General features: G+C 40.8%; 1 protein-coding gene across 1 annotated transcript; it reads left to right on the top strand.

Moving 5' to 3' along the window:
• Positions 1-280: 280 nt before the first annotated feature.
• Positions 281-21351, top strand: SLC25A17 (solute carrier family 25 member 17). The gene is made up of 9 exons (XM_075428240.1): positions 281-402; positions 5390-5450; positions 7487-7553; positions 10484-10635; positions 12934-13050; positions 13759-13904; positions 15434-15529; positions 19652-19734; positions 20201-21351. The coding sequence occupies exons 1-9, from the start codon at positions 349-351 to the stop codon at positions 20346-20348; spliced, it is 924 nt and encodes a 307-aa protein (XP_075284355.1). The 5' UTR covers positions 281-348; the 3' UTR covers positions 20349-21351.
• Positions 21352-21989: the final 638 nt, after the last annotated feature.

Below are 21989 nucleotides of genomic sequence, written 5' to 3'. Positions count from 1 at the left end.
AGCAGAGACCAACACCCGCCTCACTACAGCCTCCTTTCAGGCAACTGTAGAGAGCAACAAGGTCCCCCCTCAGCCTCCTCTTCTCCAAACTAAACAGCCCCAGCTCCCCCAGCCGCTCCTCACCGCACTTGTCCTCCAAACCCCTCACCAGCCCCATGGCCCTCCGCCGGCCCACGGATGCCTCTGTCGCGGCCCTCGCCCCGCCCCGGGCGCCTGAGGCGCGGCATCGCGCATGCGCCGGAGGGCGGGGCCGCTGGCGGCGGGAGGGCGGGCGGGCGGCCATTGGCAGCCTGGGTCTCGGCGGTGGAGAGGGGTCGGGCGGTGGCGGAGCGCCCGGGAGCCGTGGCGATGTCGTCCGTCGCTTCCTACGAGAGCCTGGTGCACGCCGTGTCCGGGGCAGTGGTGAGCGGAGCGGGTTGGGGCTCGCGTTGCGGGCGGCGCCGGCTGTGGGGGGGGGGGGGAGGGAGGGAGCGAGGGCCGGAGGGGTCGGGCGGGCGGAGCGGCTGTGGCAGCCTGGCGGGGGGCGCCGAGGAGGTCGCGGGCCGCTGTAGGCCTTTGTGTGGCTGAGGGGCGGCGGAGGTGGGGAGCCCGGAGTGGGCCCCGCAGCGCTGGGGTGCCCGGGCGGGGGGTGCCGAGGCGTGACCCCTGCGCGGCCGTGCCCAGGCCCTGCTCGGTCCGGAGGAGAGGGTGAGGACCCCCTGACGCCCGAGTCTTGCACAGCCCTCCCTCGTTTTGTGCCTCGCTGGTTTTGGATGGGGGGATTTGAGAAGTCTTGAGGCCGGCTCTTCGGAGGTGGTGAGCGTGTGAGCGTCTGAAGTTGGGCGTTGAATTAATTATGAAAATTTTCAGCCTTCCAGAAGTAAAAGTGGAGGGACAGCACTTCAACTGTGCAGTATCAGAGTTGTACTAAGCATCCCCATTCTGCCATTGTTTCATAAATAAATAGAAGTCGCAAAGGGCGAGGCAAGGCAAGGCAGAGGTGTTAATCCAAACTTGAAGCAAGTGCAGTGCAGTTAGAGGAGGCCCCTACAGCTTACTGACCTAAACTTTTCATAAGACACTTGTAAATTAAAAAGTATTGTGTAGATTCTGTAGATTCCCTAGTATGCCCAGCCGCTGAATGAATGAGTGCTGGCTCTGTAAATAACAAATCAGTCTTGTACTTCAATAGATTAAGAATTCTAGCACAGCGTAGCGTGTTAGACCAGACGTATTGATGGATTTCCAGCAAGCTGATGCAGCTTTACTCCTGGGTTATTCCAGACTGGCAAGAACACCAAAATATGTATCTTAGCAGTTGCTGATCAACTGTTCTGGCAAAACTTCCTGTTCTAATTTGAGTCCTTAAAATAACTCGCAATGTCTTATAGGGGATGAAAGTCACTAAATGTTATTGAACAATAAAGGCTGATTCTAAAAAGAAAAAAAGACTCTAAAGATTGTTTTGACTTTATCATAAATAAACATGGGATTGTTGTCTGCTCTTTAAAGTGTTTTAAGTGTGCTTATTTAAGCATCAAAGGCAAGAGGAATTTTGTTTCCACTTTCAAGAAATGGAACTCTCTCGAATGATCTCGTTATTGAAATCCTACTTGCTCTCCTTATGCTGGCTTGTACAGAAGTCGGTGATACTACCTGGCCCTCACTGTTAGGTGCTCACTCTCATACACTGATCGCTATAATCAGGCTGTGCTCCTGAACAAAGTTCAGGGGTATGAATCAAACTTATAAATCCAGCCATAAACTTAAAACGCGTGATAAAATGGTATCTTACGTCCCTTGGTGGTATTAATAAAGTTAGTAGAAATTCCCTGTTTCATCTGTTTAAAGATGCTTATATCTCTGCTGCAGTGATGTTGCTGTGAAGGAAGACAGAACTTTTTGCAGCTGTTGGACTTCTGTACCTTTATGACTTCCACTTTCTGTCACTAATATTCATATATAATTTAAAGTTCTGGAACAAGATTTTTTCTTGAAATGAGGTGGCTTTTTCTTACGCCTTTTGTTGGAAACCTTGATTTTTTTGTTTGTTTGTTTTTGTTGTAGTAAAGATATACTCATCCATTTAGATATTTCTGTTTACTGTTTTGGCAAGATCTTTGACATGGGTACTGACTGTTCTGATATTGTCTCACCATTTGTTTATAAGTTATTATAAAGCACACTGGTGTGCAGATCTGGCGTAAGAATTTAAAAATAAAAAAGAAAAAGCAACCCACAAAACTGTGCTGAGGTAATGAGTCAGAAGAACATGTCAGATCACAACATGATAATTTTTGTTTCTATTCTAATATGGTGAAAGTTAATATATCTGCTAGGCTACCTAGTCAAACCTGAGACAGAGGAATAGTTTCGTGAGCAGCAAAAAAATCAGTACTTGATTTCTTGTGAACTTTGAATGACTTTAAGTATCCTTTAACTCTGCATATAGCTATAAAGTAACCTTCCTCTTCCAAATGAAATAGGAATGAGAATTTTATAGGAGTTTTATGACAGCAATCAAGCTGATTTGTTTGGCACTGAATGTTGGCTGACAACTTTTTAATTTTTTATCGTTATTATTTTTTAGAAAACCAAACTTTAGGCTGCCTCTTCGTGGCAGCAGAGTCACTTCAGGCCACTTGTTCTGACCACTTAGTGCCACTTCTTGGCTACTGCACAGTTGTTTGTGTGGTGCTGCAGCTGATCAGGGAACTGATCCGACTGAAGAAGTAGCCCAGTGGAAAAATTTCTTTTTCAGCCAGATGAGTTTCCTTGTCTACATTAGCGTGTAGGTGTCCAAAATGTTATGCCACCAGAATGAAAGAGGCAGCGATGCAAACACAGTTGACCAAGAGCTGGGATTGCTTAAGCCAGTTTGTACCTGTCCTAGTGATTATTCAGCAACAGCATGACTTGATTTGGCAAGCTGCTGGGATTCGGCACCGACAGGGAGGTGGTAGGAAGGCAGACAGTGAAGCCTCGCCCTTTCGGCAGTACAGGGTCATACATTTCAGCATACATTCCTGCAATCAGTAACGTGGGTTACTTTCCCTGCCGCGCTGAAGTGTGATACAGTAAGGAATCTGAGCCCATCTCAGGAGTTTTTGTTGCTGGGGATAGGGCTCGTCCTTCTCCTTTCTCTTCTTGCCATGAAATCCTGCCTCCTTCATGGGATGCTTCTGACATTCTCCTCGCCGTGTAGTTGAGTTCTTCCATTTATAAACCTAGGAGAAAAGTAACTCTGCTTTTCTGAGTTTATTTTCCTCAATTTAGCAAAAGGAGGGGTGAGGGTGCACATTATCTTTTATTGGCAGTAATCTGTTAGATCAGCTGAGTTATCTCATGACATTTTGTTGAGCTATAACTTCATATATCTTTTAAGCCAATTTTAAGAAGCCTGTAAGGCTCATCACATGGGAATTGTTCAAAGTTGCACCAGGGGAGGTTTAGTCTGGACCTTAGGAAGCATTTCTTCACTGAGAGGGTGGTCGAACACTGGAACAGACTTCCTAGAGATGTGTTGGATGCCCCAGGCCTGTCAATGTTTAAGAGGCATTTGGACAATGCCCTTAATCTTTTGGTCAGCCCTGAAGTGGTCAAGCATTTGGACTAGATGATCATTGCAGGTCCAACTGAAATATTCCATGCTGTACCTTCTGTCCACGCCTTTGTTCTGTGTGCCACTACCCCAGCTATTTTCCCATTTCCATTTTCTGCTTGTGAGTGCAAGTGTTTGTGTTGCTGTATGGTGGATTGCACTGAGAGCAGGATTCAGGATAAATCTCACTTCGGGAGGATGGAAGCAGGATAAATTGAACAGGGAAAGGCTGGAACTTGTAGTGACTGTGCAGCCTTGTGACTGTTTTGTGCACAGATCTGTGTAACTGTGTTTTGAGGTCGGCTTCAGAGCTGCTGTAATGCAGCTGTCAGCAGGAGGTATATTTTGGCTCTTTCTGGCACTTTTGTGCTAGTACTGGCCTTCTCGCTGAAATTAATTTTTTGTAAATTTTTAATCAGGTTGGGTTCGTAAATCCTACTTGCTGTCCAGATGTGTACACAGCAGTCACTGAGAATGAGCAGACACAGGGCAAGAGGAGAACACATGGGAGAGCAGAACCAACCTTTCTGGCTAGAGCCCAAACTAAATGGGTTAAAATAACCAGGTAATTATGGCAAAGTGTTTCATTTCATCTGCTACTTGGTGTTATGAAAACTGGACAAACTTAAGTTTTGTTAAGGCTTCAACTGAGAGTTGTCTTAGTGAGGAAACACCACCTGAAAAATAATCCTCTGTTGCTGGTTGTAGAGATAGGTCCAAGCAGTCTGATCAGGAGCTAGAGTGTTTCCAGTGGCAAAGCTTGCCTGAATGTATGGCATAACATAGCTCTAGAATAAAGTTCAAGTTGGACTGTGTGGTGTGCTTTAAACACAGTGCTTGTGTGACTTGCGGTATCCCAGACCTTCCCACCATTTAAACGGTTCGCGTGGTTACTAATGGAAGAGTGCCATGGCTTTAGCAGCCACTAAATGCATTTAATACTGCCGTAGAGTGTTAACAGGTTACACCATGCCAGGATCTTACTGAGTTAGGTATCTTTTCCAAAAGCTGTGCAATATTAATGCTAGAGATTAATTCATTCAAAGAATGAAGAAGCTGAATGGTGGTGGAGGGAGAGGGAACAGCTGCCTGCGTGGAAGATAAGAGCATTTGCAAATGACTGTATTTAACCGTGTTGTAAAGGAGAGTGGCTGCTGGCTTTTCTGTTTAGAGGCTTTAACGGTTGGATGGCACAGGAAGTGAAGAGAGAGTGTTGGATTCACAGGAAGTGAATCTGGTGATGTCTAGGTCGTGATTTAATTCATCCTATGTAATTCATGCCACGGGGTGTCTTGGTAGGCAGATCTTTATTGCCTACATTGGAATTTGGTACAATGCTGGATTAAGTAGGGAAAAACTTGTATTATCAGTTTTTAATGAACAGAAGTTCCTGTTTCTTTTTTCTAAAGTGAAAGCAGGGTTATTGTAACACAACGGTTGCTTGTGCCATTTTTTTTTTTTAGACAAAAGATTGGATACTGAGGCTAATGGGAGGCAGAGAAAGTACAGTATGTTTGTCTCCTGATACCCACTTTATCAGCTCTTAGACTTCAAAAACTTTCTCTTTGGGCAAAAAATTTCTAATGTTTTTAGTTTTAGGTTGATCTAATGCAAGAGAAAAAACTTGTTTTGTAAGTGCAGGACCAAAAAATACTTCAAAAAGACTTTGTTATGTATGGAGTTTATCCCCTTTTTAAACTTGCTCACTACACTGTTTTCTGGATGAGAAGTGAAGGGCTGCGAAGTCTGGCAGGCATCTTCTGTACAAGCAACTGATACATTTTATAGCCAGTCTGTTTTGTTTTTCAGGGCAGTATGACTGCAATGACTGTGTTTTTTCCGTTGGATACAGCTAGGCTTCGACTTCAGGGTAAGTGTCAATCTCCAGTTTCTTTGTACAATGGTGTTTCTGTTCATCTTGGCTTGGGCACTTGTAAGGGTGGTTGTAGGGGGACCTGTCTTGCCTGAGCAGGAATCTTACCTGCGTAACACTAGCACCATTTAATCACTAACACCATTTTTCCAGGTGAAGGGTAATTCTGCCTTATGAAAGTATTGGTCAACCTTTTAATTAGCTGAAAAGGCTGTGTGATGTGTGGCCAGGCATGGCTTTTAAATGGTTATCTAAGACCAAAAAGAAAAATAAAGATGTGAGATTACACAGGATTATGTTCGTTTGTTGCTGCTTTTGGCTGCTGAGAACACTTCAAAACGCAGGGGCAGTACTGTGAAAAACTAGGCTACAGTTATTCCTGAGAATGGTTTAATGGGAAAAGTCAAGGTTAGGACAGAGTAGGAATGTCGAGTATAAACTTTGTGGTTGTAATGCTCTGTCTCCCAATCAAAAGTCACAGAATCGCCAAGCATTTTAGCACTGTGACTAAAGCATTACTAAGAACTAGATGGAGATCATCAGCCAGGTCGTCAAAAATACGTGGTTGAGAAATTAGCACCATATCGCTGTTGAGCAGCTTTCAATGCAGCAAGAAACAGTGTTTTGCTAAGGCTTAGCTGTTTGCAGATTAACTGTAAGAGATTGCTCTGCTAGTGGAACTAGTCTGGAGTCCAAGGTACAATTCTGAGAGCAGTTAGGCAGGCCCAGTTCTAGTCTCTTACCTAAGGTAAACCTACCTTCAGTTCATGTCACAGCTATCAGGTTAGGAGTTGGTAACTGTGGCTACTCTGGTGCCCGACAGAACCTGCTAGTCTGGGGAAGAATGAAAAAGGAAGTAGCCTTACCTAGCAAATGACAATATAGAGATGCTTTCTGGAATTGCTGCAGAAGTAGGGAACGTCTATGCTTTGAGGAAGAAGAAATGTACTCTTCTGGTCCAAGTGGAGACCAGTGACGAGTGGTGTTCCTCAGGGGTCAGTGTTGGGATTGTTGCTGTTTAACATCTTCGTGGGCGACATGGACAGTGGGATTGAGGGCACCCTCAGCAAGTTTGCCTATGACACCAGGCTGCGTGGTGCAGTTGACACGCTGGAGGGATGGGACACCATCCAGAGGAACCTTGACAGGCTTGAGAGGTGGGCCTATGCGAACCTCATGAAGATGAACCAGGCCAAGTGCAAGGTCCTGCACATGGGTCGAGGCAAACCCAAGCACAAATACAGGCTGGGTGGAGAATGGTTTGAGAGCAGCCCTGGGGACAAGGACTTGGGGGTGTTGGTTGATAAGAAGCTCAACATAACCCGGCAGCGTGCGCTCGCAGCCCAGAAGACCAACTGTGTCCTGGGCCGCATCAAGAGAAGCGTGGCCAGCAGGGCGAGGGAAGTGATTCTGCCCCTCTGCTCTGCTCTGGTGAGGCCCCACCTGGAGTCCTGCATCCAACTCTGGAGGCCTCAGCACAGGAAGGACATGGATCTGTTGAGGCGGGTCCAGAGGAGGGCCACAAAAACGGTCAGAGAGCTGGAACACCTCTCCTGTGAGGAAAGGCTGAGAGAGTTGGGGTTGTTCAGCCTGGAGAAGGTTCCAGGGAGACCTTAGAGCAGCATTCCGGTACCTGAAGGGGCCTACAAGAAAGCTGGAGAGGGACTTTTTACGAGGACATGGAGTAATAGGAGGAGGAGTAATGGCTTTAAACTGAAAGAGGGTAGGTTTAGATATAAGGAAGAAATTCTTTACCGTGAGGGTGGTGAGGCGCTGGAACAGGTTGCCCAGAGAAGCTGTGGCTGCCCCCTTCGTGGAAGCGTTCAAGGACAGGCTGGAGGGGGCTTTGAGCAACCTGGTCTAGTGCAAGGTGTCCCTGCCCATGGCAGGGGAGGTGGAACTGGATGATCTATAACATCCCTTCCAGCTCAAACCATTCTGTGATTCCGTGCTCAGAATAGGAAGGATAAAGTGTTGAAAAATGAGTGCTAAAAATCAGAATAATCTAAAAGTTTGGTTCTTCTGTTTTCCAGTTGATGAGAAGCGGAAGTCTAAGACAACACCGGCAGTCCTACTGGAAATAATCAAAGAAGAAGGCCTGTGAGTAGATACTAATTTTCCTCTTGTCTTCATGTAGGCAAGCTCTGAAACTAATTTGAATTTGCTGTTAAAGTGGAATAGTTAGCCCATGTGGACAGAGTTTTATTTTGAATTAAAATGTTTTCATATAAGTGTGATATGACTCATGTAATCTTATGTGTTCATCTTGAGCTAATTCAAAGTAGCTTTGTTGAGCACCTTATGCAATCGAGCTGTTCAGTCATGTAACTGTGCCTCCATTAGGGAGATAGCTGTGCCCCCTCAGAAATGCAGGTTTGTACGCAAACGTACCTTCATGTACCTGATAAACCAGCTTCGTCTGCCTGGATTCCTGGGTGTGTCCATTTCTCATAACGAAGACGAAACTCCTGGGCAGTTGAGCCACTTTCAACAGGAGAATTGAGACCTGTTTCCCACTTGGACGTTTTTTTCTCCTCCTAAGCATGTGGGAATAAACAACAAGTGGGAATAAACTCTTTATGCTGATGAGACTGAAGATCTATCTAAAAGGAGTTAATTTTCAGCAATGTTGTGCTTTATTTGCCACGCAGTCTGAGCTGAACTGCTGGGAAAAGCAGTTGTATGTGTGTCCTTGTTACGAGTATTTTCCAAAGCAAATCCCTGGAACTCTTGCGTAGACCAGAGCTTCTAGGACATTGAAGCTGACAAAAGTTTAGCTTGGCCAATGTTTTCCTGCCTTTGAACATGAGCAGTTGGCAGTTGTGTGCATGAGTACTTCTCAGTCAGTTGGTGATCTCTTTTGTTCACATTCCTGCATTACATTTGTTACATGAGGGTGTCAACTAAATGTCGACTTAAAAAAGAAAGAAAAAGTTTTTAAAAAAAAAAAAAAAATTAAGAAGTTAACTGAAATGGAGAGACTGCACAAGTGGTCATCCTACTTTTCCTGCCAGACAGAAAAATCAGTAATTCTGGCAAGAGGTAAACATTGTTTCTTCCAAAGGTATTGGCAAGGCATGGCTAAGCAATGATTCTAGTTTTACAGATGTCTGAAAAAAAAACCCAAAACAATACCAAACAAAACCACCCCCCCCCCCCTCCCCCCCAAATCCAAATTCTGTGGTGGGAGATCAGAGATGTCTTGTTTGCATTGGTTTGTAGAGTCTTGTCTCATATTACACTGTTGTGAGACTGGCTTTCTCATCTAGATGTAACATGAAACAAATAGGTCTAGCTAATGGACTTTCTGTAGGAGTTTATGAAACAGCTTTGCTTTCCTGTGCCTTCTTCCTTTTCTAGGTGATGTGAAAGGTGTTCGCTGGTGTACACTGAGTTCTTCTCAAGGTTGTGGTCTGGATCACAAACTTAGGTTCTGTTTGTGTGCAGAAGTATTTGTATGTGAATTACAGGTGCTAGCACTGACAAATCATTAAAATAAACTTATGTTGTTGTTACAGTTTCATGTTTTATACTGCAAGATGTTTCCTTTGCAAATAATAATCAGAAGTTCTTAATAAATTAAGCAAAACCAAACTCACACTCTCAGCGGACATGGTCCCCACAGGGTGTTTGTCCCTTTCTTTTCCAGTACAGAAGAGACAGGTTGTGCAAAAATAATTTTACCTCTACTCCTGAGTAACAGTATAGCCAGTTAATTTGTAATTGTAACTGTATGGTTAGCTAAGCCTGTAACTTCAGAAACAGTCCTAATAACGTGGTGTATCTTCAGCTACGTGGGAGTGAGAAGCACTTGGTGCATCCAAGATGAGAAACTAGCATTTACATCATAAGAACAGTTCGGTGCTGTGTTTACCAGCCTTGCATCTTTTGTCATCTCCTTCCTGGGGAGACATATTCTCTGTATTCCCAAGATCATGAATTCTAAAGAGCCTCTGTGATTACTGCTGGTCATTGAGGAGATTTCTCATGTGCTCTTAACGTGGTACTTGTTCTTTATTTATCCTGTGCAACTTCAGTGAAGGTGCATATAATTTTTTTTTTTCGGATGTATTATAGAACATGCTGGGGATGTAGGGCAGTTTTCTGAGGTGTCCCTGTTTTACAGGCTTATCAGGCCTGTCAGAGAAGGAAGCTTTATTAGTCAGCTGTTATGAAATCATTCTTAAGTCAAGATTGATTTAATGATACACAAACAATGACAATTATTCACAACACCTGGAAAATAAGATAGCTCTGAATCTGTCCTGGTTTTGATAATAAAGGGATAAGGGGATATTCAGTTTTTCATGTGTGATTAATCTAGTTAAATTTAAATAGGTAGTGTCTTTTTCTCACTTACCTGATTGGTTTGCTGTAGACTTTATGCAAGGCATTTATTAGAAATTCCTGCCACCTGCATCTCTCATGACTGCATCCTTTGGAGAACTGTCTGTGGTGGAGTATATTGATTTCAGTAACTAGTCTTCCATCTAAATTTTATGTAAGAACCCAGACACACTATAGATTTTTTTTTTTTTATTTTGTATTGAAGGAGTAGTTTTGTTAATTTTTTTCCAGCTATGTTAAGCATTGCTTTGTTTCCTTGGAGATGTGAGCATCTCTTTACTGAGGTGTTCTCTTTTGTATTGGACTGATAACTCCGTTTCTCAACACAGAGGAGAATTCTCATGCCTTGGTATGTTTTAGTATATGGTTTGAACTGACCGTAGCAGTCTGTACGGTAGCATACGTACTTCAAACATGTATTCATCTGCTGGATATATTGTACCTCTACAGCTCCTTTTCAGTTGAAGTATTCCTGATTACTATAATTTATATTTATAAGTGCTTTTTTTATGGTACAGTCAAGAATTTAGTATTTTTTGTTACCCTTAATGACAAAGACATATCTAGTTAATATTGTGTGTAGTATACAGTCTTATATCTCTGGGCTTCCACCAACATGTAAAATCAACCAGATCCTATGAATACTTCACTGATCCTTACAATGGCTTTTTCCTTTCCATTAGGTTGGCACCATATCGAGGATGGTTCCCTGTTATCTCCAGCCTTTGCTGCTCCAATTTTGTTTATTTTTATACATTTAATAGTCTTAAAGCTCTCTGGGTCAAAGGTCAGCATTCAACCACTGGAAAAGACTTGGTTCTTGGGGTTGTTGCAGGTAATACTTAAAAATCTCAATTTCATCAGAAATGTATTTTAATATATTCTGTCTAATGTTTTTCTTTATTAAGTCCACTGGAGGTCACACTGAGTGCTTATGACTCCCATGGATAAACTGTTCCTGTTGTGAATTCTGGCACACAGCACAGTGCTGTTGCAGTCTGGGATTTTATTTGTGCCTGGTGTGTTGTTTACCATGGTATCTAACCATGATCTTTTAGATGATGAAGACAAGTGGCAGGGAGAGGTGATAGTTTTTTCAGAGGGAAAGATATATGCCAATTGTGAAATATTTTTTGATTAGGATAAGTGAGAGCATTTAATGTAAGGATTTTGGTGCCAGTTGTCAGACTTCTTTTTAGGTTGTCATCTGAAAGTGACAGTAAGTCCCTAGATATATGCAAGTACAGTGGGAACTTTGTGTTCTTTTTCATTCTTTCGTCATGTGAATGCTACAGTGATTTCTTTGAAGGGATGACACTATTGGCTGTTCTAGCAAATCAGTCTGAAAAATTACCACTGCGTGTGCTATTCTGCAGGAACAATTGCTCATGCAGCCACACTGAGACCAGCTGATTTTTAAAAACCTACAAAAAAAGGCCTGTGATTATTGGGGAGGGTGTGTGTGTGTGTTTGTTCACTTTCTGCTAGTTTCTTGTACTTTCAGTGTGTAGGCATAATGAACGGCTGAATAGTTGGGGGAAAGTGAAGAAAGAAATTCTTAAGTTGGCTCTATCACTGGGGGAACTTTCTTGTAATTACATTCTGCAACAAAGGGTGCAGGAATCAGGGTAAAAGCTCTTCAATGTCTGTATTCTGTATATTTATAATAGAATAATATCTGGTGTAAGTTGAAAAATTCCATTTGAGGTATTTACTAATTCTCCTTACTCATATCTCATTCCTCCTACTGGTAGCAAATACAGATTGGAAAAATATATTTTAAAAATTGCCTTTCTAGTCTGGAAAATAAAGTTTTATGACCTTAACTGAGTCTGGGTGAAAAATTACAAGTATATTGTGCTCTAATGTGTTGCTCCATAATGTAATCACATTGACTTTGGTGAAGAGAGGTTAATGTGGCTTGCCTTTTCTAGTGCTTCATTTTGCTCAAAACTTTTATGAGAGCTGATTGTAGTCCTTATGAATGATAGTGAAATACAATTGTTATATTCTGCTTTTCTGAACCCCCTTAAAGGAAAAGAAAAAAAACCCCAAAAGTAGGTAGTAAAGTTTCCCCTTTTTCACATTTACTGTTATTGATAGTGATATTTAGTATAGATAATTGCTATTTAGTGATAAACTGTGTCTACCTCAATATAATGGAATAATTCAGTCTGTCACTCAGACTCCTACCAAAGCAACCAGTGCAGAAGCAATTGCTAATTTCTGGGATGCAGAAATATTAATAAGAAAGATATGAAGCTTGTTTTTAGGTACTTAGTTCAAAGTAACTGCCTTGGTCATTACTGAATAGGAAAGACCTGTACCAGGTGATTGCAGAAGTAATGTTGCTGAATCCTTCTCCCAGTTAGTTTAGAACTGTGCTTCGCAATACCTCTTTGCTGCAGCCTGATGTCTGTTTGCCCATTTCTCCTCCCCCATCCTACTTGCTGATACTCAACTTTCAAACTTTTCTGTTGGGGTTTGTTACTGTGTGTAATCTCTTGCCAGTCCTAAGTCTCACTTAAAATGTTTGCAGAATCCTGTGTTATCCACCTTAAGTGTACTTAGCAACTCTAGAAAGTCGATATTCTCAGTCTTTTGGCAGTGTAGGAGCAGCTCTGTTCTGGTAATCAAGCTGCATGCATTCATCTGTTTTGATCTTTCCTCCTAAAATAATCCTTCCAACCTTATCACTGTTTCTTTCTGAAAGTAAGCAGGAAGCAAGTCATCACGGAGTGAAGTAGGGCATGAAAAGGTAGAGCATCTTGTGCTCCAGTGTGGTCTAGTATGCAGCAAAGTAACAAGTTCATTTGAGATTCCTTCAGTGTGTTCATATTTGATGTGTTTTATTGTTTGGTTGCTTTTTTTTTTAATTTTGGGGAGGAGTAGAAGAAATGTCTTCCCACTGCAAGCAGTCTGCTGACAACTAATTCATGGTGGAGCTGTAGAGGGAATACCTGAAGTAGCTTGTTACAAATTACAAGTTTACATTTGCTGTTATGCTGTGTTAGTTTTTTTCCCTCTTCTTACTAGTTATTTCAGTAGTATGTGAACTGGGGTAAAAGGGGATAAGAAAACATTGAAATCTTCTGGTTCTGGCTGATTATCTTTGTGCTGTGTTTTGTATTAGGTGTAGTGAATGTCCTGTTGACCACTCCTCTTTGGGTAGTAAACACACGTCTGAAGCTGCAGGGAGCAAAATTTAGAAATGAAGACATTGTACCAACCAATTATAAAGGCATAATAGGTAAGCACCTGTTGTTGTCTTCAACCAAAGAGAAGGTCATTAAATGAAAATTAAATTGAGGACTCTGAAGTTAAGACTTGTATTCATATAGTGGAATTCAGCTTGGAATCTCTGTGCTTTGCTGTCACTTTGCAGTCGTTGAGTTTTATGGGAAACTGGACTTGGCCACATCTGATGGTAATTAAGAGTTTGTAGTAAGCACACCTGTAACTAAAATACCTCTTGCAAAGGCAGATATCTTTATTATAACAAATCCTGCAGTCATAGTGAGGTGATAGCTGGGAGTCTGAATTTGGACAGACAATCTGCAAATTAAACTTCACTCACCTTAATCTCTTAATCACCCACATGTTCAGAGTGTCTTCCTTTTAAAAATAAATAAGTAGATCAATATTGTTGTCGTTTTGAACAAGGTCTAGAAGACCTTAATGCTGATGCTGAGCTTGTACTAAAAAGAGCAGGGTGTCTGTGCAGATGATAAGCTTTTGTTTGTTAGTGGTGGTGTGAGCAAGAACTTCTTTTGTCACTATTTTTCTGTTAACTTCCAGATTAGAGTGGAAGATAAAAAAAAAGTAGCGTAGAAAGACGGCAGTGGCTTTTTATACACTTTGAATATTAGGCTTTCTGTGTAACTTTTCTCATCTTCTACGGTCAGAATTTTGTACTCCAGATTTTAACAACTTTTTTTTTCCCAACCTTTCTTCTCAGATGCCTTTCATCAGATAATACGAGATGAAGGAGTCTTGGCTTTATGGAACGGTACTTTCCCCTCTTTGCTGTTGGTCTTCAATCCTGCTATACAGTTCATGTTTTATGAAGGCTTTAAACGGAAGCTGTTGAAAAAGCAGCTGCAAGTGAGTGTATTTTGAGGCCAGGTGATGGACTTTTTCTGTTATAAGACATTCTTTGACATGTGTTACTTTAGCAAATTCAGAAATGTAGGTTTGGTTTTGATTCTTGTATTTTTGAGGGTTGTTTTTAGTTAGTGTATCTTCTGAAAAAGATCCATCATTATGAATTGAGACATGAATCTTTCATGTTCCTGGGGAAGATATTCTTGTGATGAATTCTTCTTCCTCTAAAAACAAAACTGCTCCTCCTGTCCACATTTGTTTAGATTTGTTCATAGGTCTTGATTTATCAAGTAGAAATTTTAATTTTAATATATCTGCTTTATAAGTATTTACGTACAGACTGTTTTGAAGTCACCTCTTAACTCTTTCTCCAGTAAATCAAGTATATTGAGTCTTTGAAATATCACAGATTTGTTCTGGATATTGTCATTTTAATAACACTTTTTTTTCCTGAAGCCATCAGTTTTTCAATATACTTTTTCCAAGGATGGACACTAGAATTGAACACAGTGTTGCAATCATATGTCCCTGATTCTCTAAATAGAGGTAGAATCACTTTTCTGTCCCTGCTTTATAGTCTGCTGCTTTATTCTTTTTCTTGTTTCTCTATATGAGATATAGCAGCTCACCTGAACTCATGTTCTTTTTATGTTCCAGCAGATTGAAAAGCATTTGTGTTACATTATGACATTATCCTAAAATACATTACATGTTTAAGCTGCAGTGCTTTGCTGTTAATTTGTGACTTCAGAATGCATTTGGCTGTATTAAAATGTTAGATCGTATCAACATGTTACAAAGCCGTCTTGTTTTTCCTTTAGACGTAATGAAATTATTTTTATGTGAGATTTCACATCATAATTGAGGCTTGGGTTTTTTTACCACCTTTAGTCAATACTGCAGCTATATCACTCTGCTTGTGTCTGATGGGTCTATACAGTTACGTTATGGATAATACATTTTTTGAGTGATGAGCTGAGCTTCCCTCTGCATTGTTACTTGCCTGATGGCTAATTGCTATATTTATTTCTTGTGTTTCTTTTAAATTTTAGTAATTTTAATATATCTCAGGATTATAAAGTGATTTCAAGGAGTCTTTCACTGTCACCTTTTCACAAATGTCATGTGACTTGTTATCTTAAATGTTGCAAAAGCTGAAATGCTTATGGATTGATGGTATGTTCAAATGGTACTTCCCTTCTATCTACTCTTGGTGCTTTAAATTGGTCTAGTTGTATGGCTTTATCTCCACTATGTTTTAGTAACCTAGCTATAGTGAGCAAGTGCAAAATGCAAAAGCTTCTGACCAGATAGAAGTTACAAATAAACTTTAGTTGTGGGAAAGTAAGTCGGTTGAATTATAACTAACTTTTTAAAATGAGAAGACCCAGAGACATCATGAAATCTCTATGCCAAACATAGTTTGATAACCCAGTAGCAGGTACCAGTGCAGAATCCCTAAGCACGTCTGGCTAACTTCGCTGTTTTGGTACTATGTAGAAGTAATATGTTCCGTATCTGTTGAACAGCTCTCATCTTTGGATGCTTTTGTGATTGGTGCAATAGCCAAAGCAGTTGCCACCACCCTCACTTATCCTCTGCAGACAGTACAGTCAATTCTGCGGGTAAGTAATAATTTCATTTCAGGGTAGCTGCCTCTGACTTGTTCTGTGTAATGCATGCCCTGTTACGGCTTGTTTTTATTTGCATTAATGAACCCATCATGTTGGGAGCTCGTTTGCACAATGCAGGTCACTGATAAGGATGCCTCTTTTCTTTGATCCTGTACTGACAGATTCCAATAGAACTTGGTATTACTGGTGCACGTTTGTTTCCAGTAGCTGGTAGGATTGACAACATAACGCATCGGTACAGGGTCTCACAGAAGCTGATGCACCATACTGCTTTTAGGCACCACAGAAATGTAGATTTACTACTTTGAATATAAATAGAAAATGTGTCAAGCGGGAAGCCAAAATTAAATCTTCTAAACCAAGTTTGTTTCCAGATGACCTAGGGTAATCCAAAAAAAGTTTTATTGGTAGGTTTTGTTTTATTCAGATGACAGCCTGACCTTGTTAGTGGCTGGAATGTGATTCATCAGGGGAAGATGAGCTCCCTCATAAATAATATCTTGAACCACTTGCCTGGCCTTGTACACTAATTGTGGTGGTAATGGAAACACTTGCCTTTTCTTACTTGCAATTTGTATGTATGCTGGGGAATGCTGCTACCTTCAGCATGTACCAATACTGTTATAATATTGAAGTGAGAAACTTGGGGGGGAGGGGCGGGGAAGGGAAGAGACCTGACCATACATGAGCAAGCATATCGTAGTTTAATTGCTGTGCTTTTTGATCTATTTTTGTACATTTCTTGATGATTTTTATAACACTTAAATGTTAATAAATGTTTCCACATGAAATATAAGGCTATTTTCCTAAGTAAGGAGAAGCCCTAACTTACGTGTATGGTAAAGCCATTACATATGTTCTAAAACTTGTATAAATGTGGAGAATTAGTTGAATTTTTGAATCTGAGCCTTCCATGCTAAGGGTATCACTTTTCAGACTTGTCTAATAGGGGATTTTTCTTGTTGATTATTCACCTGGAAAGAGTGATTTTTATGCAAATCTTGTGATTATTTTATTTTTTACTCTCTCTAATTAGAGAGGACTAAATGTATTTTGGTAGTCTGTAAAAAGATAGTCTGGTACTGTATTTCAAACCAACAGGACCTGAATACATTTACTGTGTGGTTGCTGCTGCCCTGAAAAGATGCTACACAAAACATTTGTGTCTGCACAGCTTTCTACTTCACCACCGTAAAGGTGCACAAAATGGCATCTGCATTGTAGATGTGCAAGCCACATTGTAGTTTTGTCAGCAGTCATCTTTTCTGAAGTTTTCATAACTTTTGGTGATGAGCTGAGCTAGTGCCTTCATTCAATGTCTGATCCTGTTTTAACAGCCTGGACACGTCTCAGGAGTTAAACTAGTAACGCAGACTTTTCTTACTGAAGTGACAGATATAGAAAAACATTTAAGCAAATTTAGCTTTGTTTGGATAAGCTGCAACATGGTCTGTTCTTAATTTGTGGTGTGAAGGAGAACTGGAAGGAAAGTTGGAGTGCTCTGTTTTAACTTTAGCATTGCACAGCAGTGCAGCTTTCACAGGGCTGCATCATTATAAAAGCTTCAACCCTTATTCCTTTCCATAGTTGCTGTAGAAATGTGACAACCTTGTGACTATTACTTCATGTTTCATCTGTCTCCTTTTGGCTTTTTGAACAAAATTCTTCTGTCTCTTGGTGACAGAGCCACGCTTTAAAAAAGGGCGGCGCTGGTAAGTTGTGCTGCCAGCTTGATGTACGAACCAGCTGCTGCTCACTGCTCGCCTCGGCTGAAGTCAGCTAGTTCACTGCTCACTTGCCTGAGCAATGATGAGTGGCCTTTCTGCTAGAGCACAGCTGACCAGCTGTGTCCTGGTGGTGGCGGTGGGATTCTTCTCACAGTGGCCCACTGTGAAGTAAAGTGGCCTATATGCCACTTCTTTGTGCCTGTCCATCCTCTCCCTGTGACGTTGGGGAATACAAGGACCCTGTCTCCAGTTCTGCAGTTGCTAGGGGTTACTTCTTTCCCTTTGCTCTATGGAAGAAGCAATAGTCAGAAACCCTGAACACTTCTGGTGAGAACAGCACAAACGTGCATCTGTGATACCTGTGCTGTCCAGTTCAAACTTGCACTTTGTAATGTGTTTTCTAATCTAAACCTAGCATTTTTGTATTTGAGGAAATTTTTGTCACTCACACTGTGATGTTTTAAAAAAAAAAAGTTATGAACAAAGGTTTAGTATTTTCAGAAAGAGCATTCTGCACGAAATATACTTTGTATAGTTTTGGGTTTTCTGAAACAATTTTAGCAGATTTACACACAAGCTAATAAAAGCTTGATATAATTCATAAAAACTTGCATATCATAGTTCTGTCATCAGAGTAGAAGTACAAGACTTTTTTCTTTCCAGCCTCAAACTTTCAAAAACTTACTGTTGTTTGAAAGCTACTAGCGTTCTGTGTAATGAAGTCTCTACACTTTTTCTTTCAACTTCTTGGCAAAGCGCTCTTCTTGCTTCCATATAATGAAGAGTTACCCTGTGTAATTGATAGTGGTAAGCACCTTCCAGCCTTGCCAATCTGCTATGTCTGTCTCCTTTTCAGTCATTAAAAGTACCTGGCGCTGGTGTTACTCGTTAAGCAGTGAAAGTGCTTCTTTAGCCTATGTGTCAGTGAACAGTGGATAAATTAAATTTGCCACTGAAGAAATAGCAGTACTGTTAATGTTCTTGGTGGTTTTGTGGGAAAAAGTTCACTTTAAAATGCAAGCCTTTTTTTCTGTAGTGTAGAGAATGCTAGTCCCTTTGGGAAATCTTGTGCAGTAATCAGTGAAGTATTGACATCCTGGGGAGAAATTAACTTTTTTGTTCCTTGATGAACCTGTGTTTGCAGTACAATAGTCCTAACACCTAATCCTGGTGTAGTTTGGAAATGTATGAGTAATCTGAACAGAGGCTGACATTGCAACTTGGAACCTAATTAGTAGGTTTTTGGGGGTGTGTCTGAGTCTGACAGTAATCTCCAACAGTGATTTATCAGTATCAAATGAGCTGGTTGTTCATGAGAAGATTGTAGATTGTGAGTACATATTTACCTAGTAAAGGGAGATTTCCGGTAGTGTTCTGGTGCTGCTATTTCCATCCAAGTTCTTAAAACATGCAGGAAGGGGACTTGTGTCATCCTGACATTTTCTTGCAATTTCTGAACTGCCTAGATCTGCTTGCATACTCTAGCTGCTGTCAATGGTAATTTCTGATACCTAAGAAGTAGCAGTTGCCTGAGGAAGTTCTGGGAAAAACTCATCCACAGGCAGTTGAAGTTCACCTTTCTTGTAGCAGAAGCATAGTGCAGAATTCAAAAGCTATTTGGCTGTGTTGTTATGAATATGAGTGTGTCAACCCTTGTATATTAGTAATTCATAGTTACAGCTTGCTGACAGTACTATCGACCTGTATCAGATAATAGTATGAATAAATGCTAGAAAATGAGTTGCTGAAATTGCTAGTTCAGCTTGGAGACATAAAATTACAGCAGCAGCTCTCATGCCTACTGAAAAACAGCTTGGGGATAAACAAACGCAGTGAGTGAGAGAGAAGTATTATTTGGGCCGGTTAGGTGGATCAAACAATTTTGGATTCTTCCACAGCAGTTCACATGTAAATGTTCGACTCCAAGACCATTGCTGGGCAGATAAATTCCAGGGTCAGCTATGTAGTCTCAATGTAATAATAGTTTGCACGTGTCTGAGGCTTTGAATCTTTGTTAAATGAAAGCTGAGCTAGCCAGAGAGAACTTGATTTGAATGTCATATCCCTACTAAGACTCTGCAAATTACGCTTCTGAGACCCTGAAAACTGTTTTCTTCAGAGCAACTGAAAGAGACCAAATATCTGTAACGCTTTCTCAGAATCCATCTTAAAACCAAAACAAATTATTGTAGCACATACCATTTAATACTTGCTGTGTGAAGTTCAGTAGTGTGAGCTTTGGCCTCAGTTCTCCACTGATGCCTAGTATAACCTGGAAAATCTTGAAAGAGTTTGAAGATAGGCGCTTCAGATTTTACAAATGTGTTGGGTTCCTGCCTAGCGCCATGGGGAAGCAGTACAACAAAATGCTCTTCCTTTCTTTCAGTTTGGACGCCACAGGCTGAACCCAGAGAACCGAACTCTAGGCAGTCTTAGAAATGTTCTCTATCTTCTGCAACAGAGAGTGAGGTGAGCTTTCTGGTTTTTTCCTAACATTATGTAAAGATTTAAGTATTACCAATGTGTTGAAAATGTTGCCGGATCTGACTTTTGTTTCTTTTTGCCCCCCTAAAACTTGCCATTTGAATCAGCCTGGGTTTTGTAATGTATTAAAGAAGAAGTACACAAAACCAAATTCTCCTAAAAATCTGTACAGGAAGTGGTATAACCACAGAAGGATATCTGTGGTTACCAATTCATTCACCTCTCATCTTGAAAAGAAGCAAGTGTCTTGCACAAAAGACTTAACTTTCTGCAGAATTTTCTCTTTAAAATATTATTAAACATAGCTGGTACTCAAGAAATCAAGAATGAATTGAAGATCCTTATAGTTGTCTTTAACTTAACTTGTGATAGTAATTTTTCTTTGTAGTGTACTGATTTACTTATAGAAAGCTATTCACACTTGTTTTCTTGTTTTTTTTCTCCTCGTTAGGCGTTTTGGATTAGTGGGACTCTACAAAGGCCTTGAAGCAAAGCTCCTGCAGACAGTCCTTACTGCTGCACTTATGTTTCTAGTGTATGAGAAACTGACTGCTGCAACTTTCACAGTCATGGGATTAAAGCATCCACGCAGACATTAAAAAAGAAACCTATGCCAAAGATTATGGGGTCTAGAAAACACATTCCATTTTTGAGACCAGGCTGGGTAACAAAGGGTCCTCACTTTCTTTATTTCTCTTTCTTTTTAGCCACTTCTGTCTCCATTATTTGGAGAAATTTGTAATACACTCTGTAGGACGTGTTGCCATGAATTCAGGGACAGCTCACTCGCTACTCTTCTGTGGACTCACTGTGTTAAGAAACAAAGCAGAGACCTTATTTAAACACTTGAGATGAAATTTTAACTATGATATGATTTGGTTGACATTCTTGTCAAGAATGAGTGTCTCTCCCTCTACCTTCTTGTTTTCCCTCAAATCATCCTCAGCTGTTCTTCTATCTTTACCTTGTGTCAGCAGCTAGTGGGGCTGGTCTCATGTTATTTTCCTTGACCTGTGTTTATGTCACTTCATGTTTGGTTCATTAAAATAATTCATAAAGAACAAGATTTTTGACATGGTTTTCTTTTAACTTCAAGTATGTTTGTGGCACAATGCTAGGATATTGCACCAAATATCTGGTGGTGAGATTTCTGAACTGCTAGAATGTACTTTACCAGAGAGTAGGCATGCTGCCTTCTTGAATCCAGCTATTTTGAATCTTGAAAAATTTGAATGCAGATACTGGCTAGATAGGAGGAACATATCCTCTTGCTTTTTCAAGCCGAGTACCTCAAGCTGCTTCAAGAAGAGGGACTTGCTACACAGGAATACATGAAGTTCCGTAACCCCGTTCCTTGTGGGAATATGTGAATTCACACCATGTTTCCATGCAGACGGGGAGCAATACCGTATGCTTCAGAAGTGGTATGCCTTCTCAAAAATGTGCTGTCATTGTTTTTCCACTGATCTTCCCAGATGCTTCCCTGACCATAAAGCACAAAGGTCTTGACTGTTGTCCCAGTTAATGTAAGTGTGTATGTACTTTTTGCATAGTTTTGTTTAATGGGCCATAAAATCCAAATAAATCATGCTGTGTCTATCATTAAGGTTGCAGCAGGATTGTTCTGAAGAACAGTATTATATTTAAAGTATTGAGAAACTCCACAGTAGTTTAGCACCAAGAATGTCTGGGAGAAGAATTAAGTACTACAGGAAATATGTTACTGAATTGTTAAATGGCACCTTTTTTTGGTCTCAATTGAGTCAATTCTAAGTATGAAATTGGAATGCAATTCTGCAGATAATGCCGTCTTTTGAACAAGAATAAAAACCTTCACACTGACTGCTTCTTTTAAAAGCATTGAGAGGATCTATATGCAAGAAAAATGCTGTGCATTTGGTGCTTGATGCTTTTCAGTCCAAATGGGATTTTTGTAGGACAAATAAGAATGAAAAAGCACAATGAGCTATAATTACACTTTGATAGATGACATGAAATTTAACGGAAGACTCTGTAGACATCACCAGAGAAAAAGAAGCAATCACAATTCTGACAATTTAAGTGAAAATATTCTGCAGACTGAAATGAGTTATCCCGTGGAAAGGGAGTCTGATGTCTTCTTGGTGTTTTTAGTAAGAAATTCAGAATCGTCAGCATGGCCCTTGATAAGCTGCCTCAGTTTGAAATCCGTGTTGTCAGAATCCTCGTGGGACGCTGAGGGGCTGATGGCTTTACCCAAA

The sequence above is a fragment of the Opisthocomus hoazin genome, chromosome 8 (genome assembly GCF_030867145.1).
Source record: "Opisthocomus hoazin isolate bOpiHoa1 chromosome 8, bOpiHoa1.hap1, whole genome shotgun sequence".
Classification (NCBI taxonomy): domain Eukaryota; kingdom Metazoa; phylum Chordata; class Aves; order Opisthocomiformes; family Opisthocomidae; genus Opisthocomus; species Opisthocomus hoazin.
This window is presented reverse-complemented; position numbering and strand designations above follow the sequence as displayed.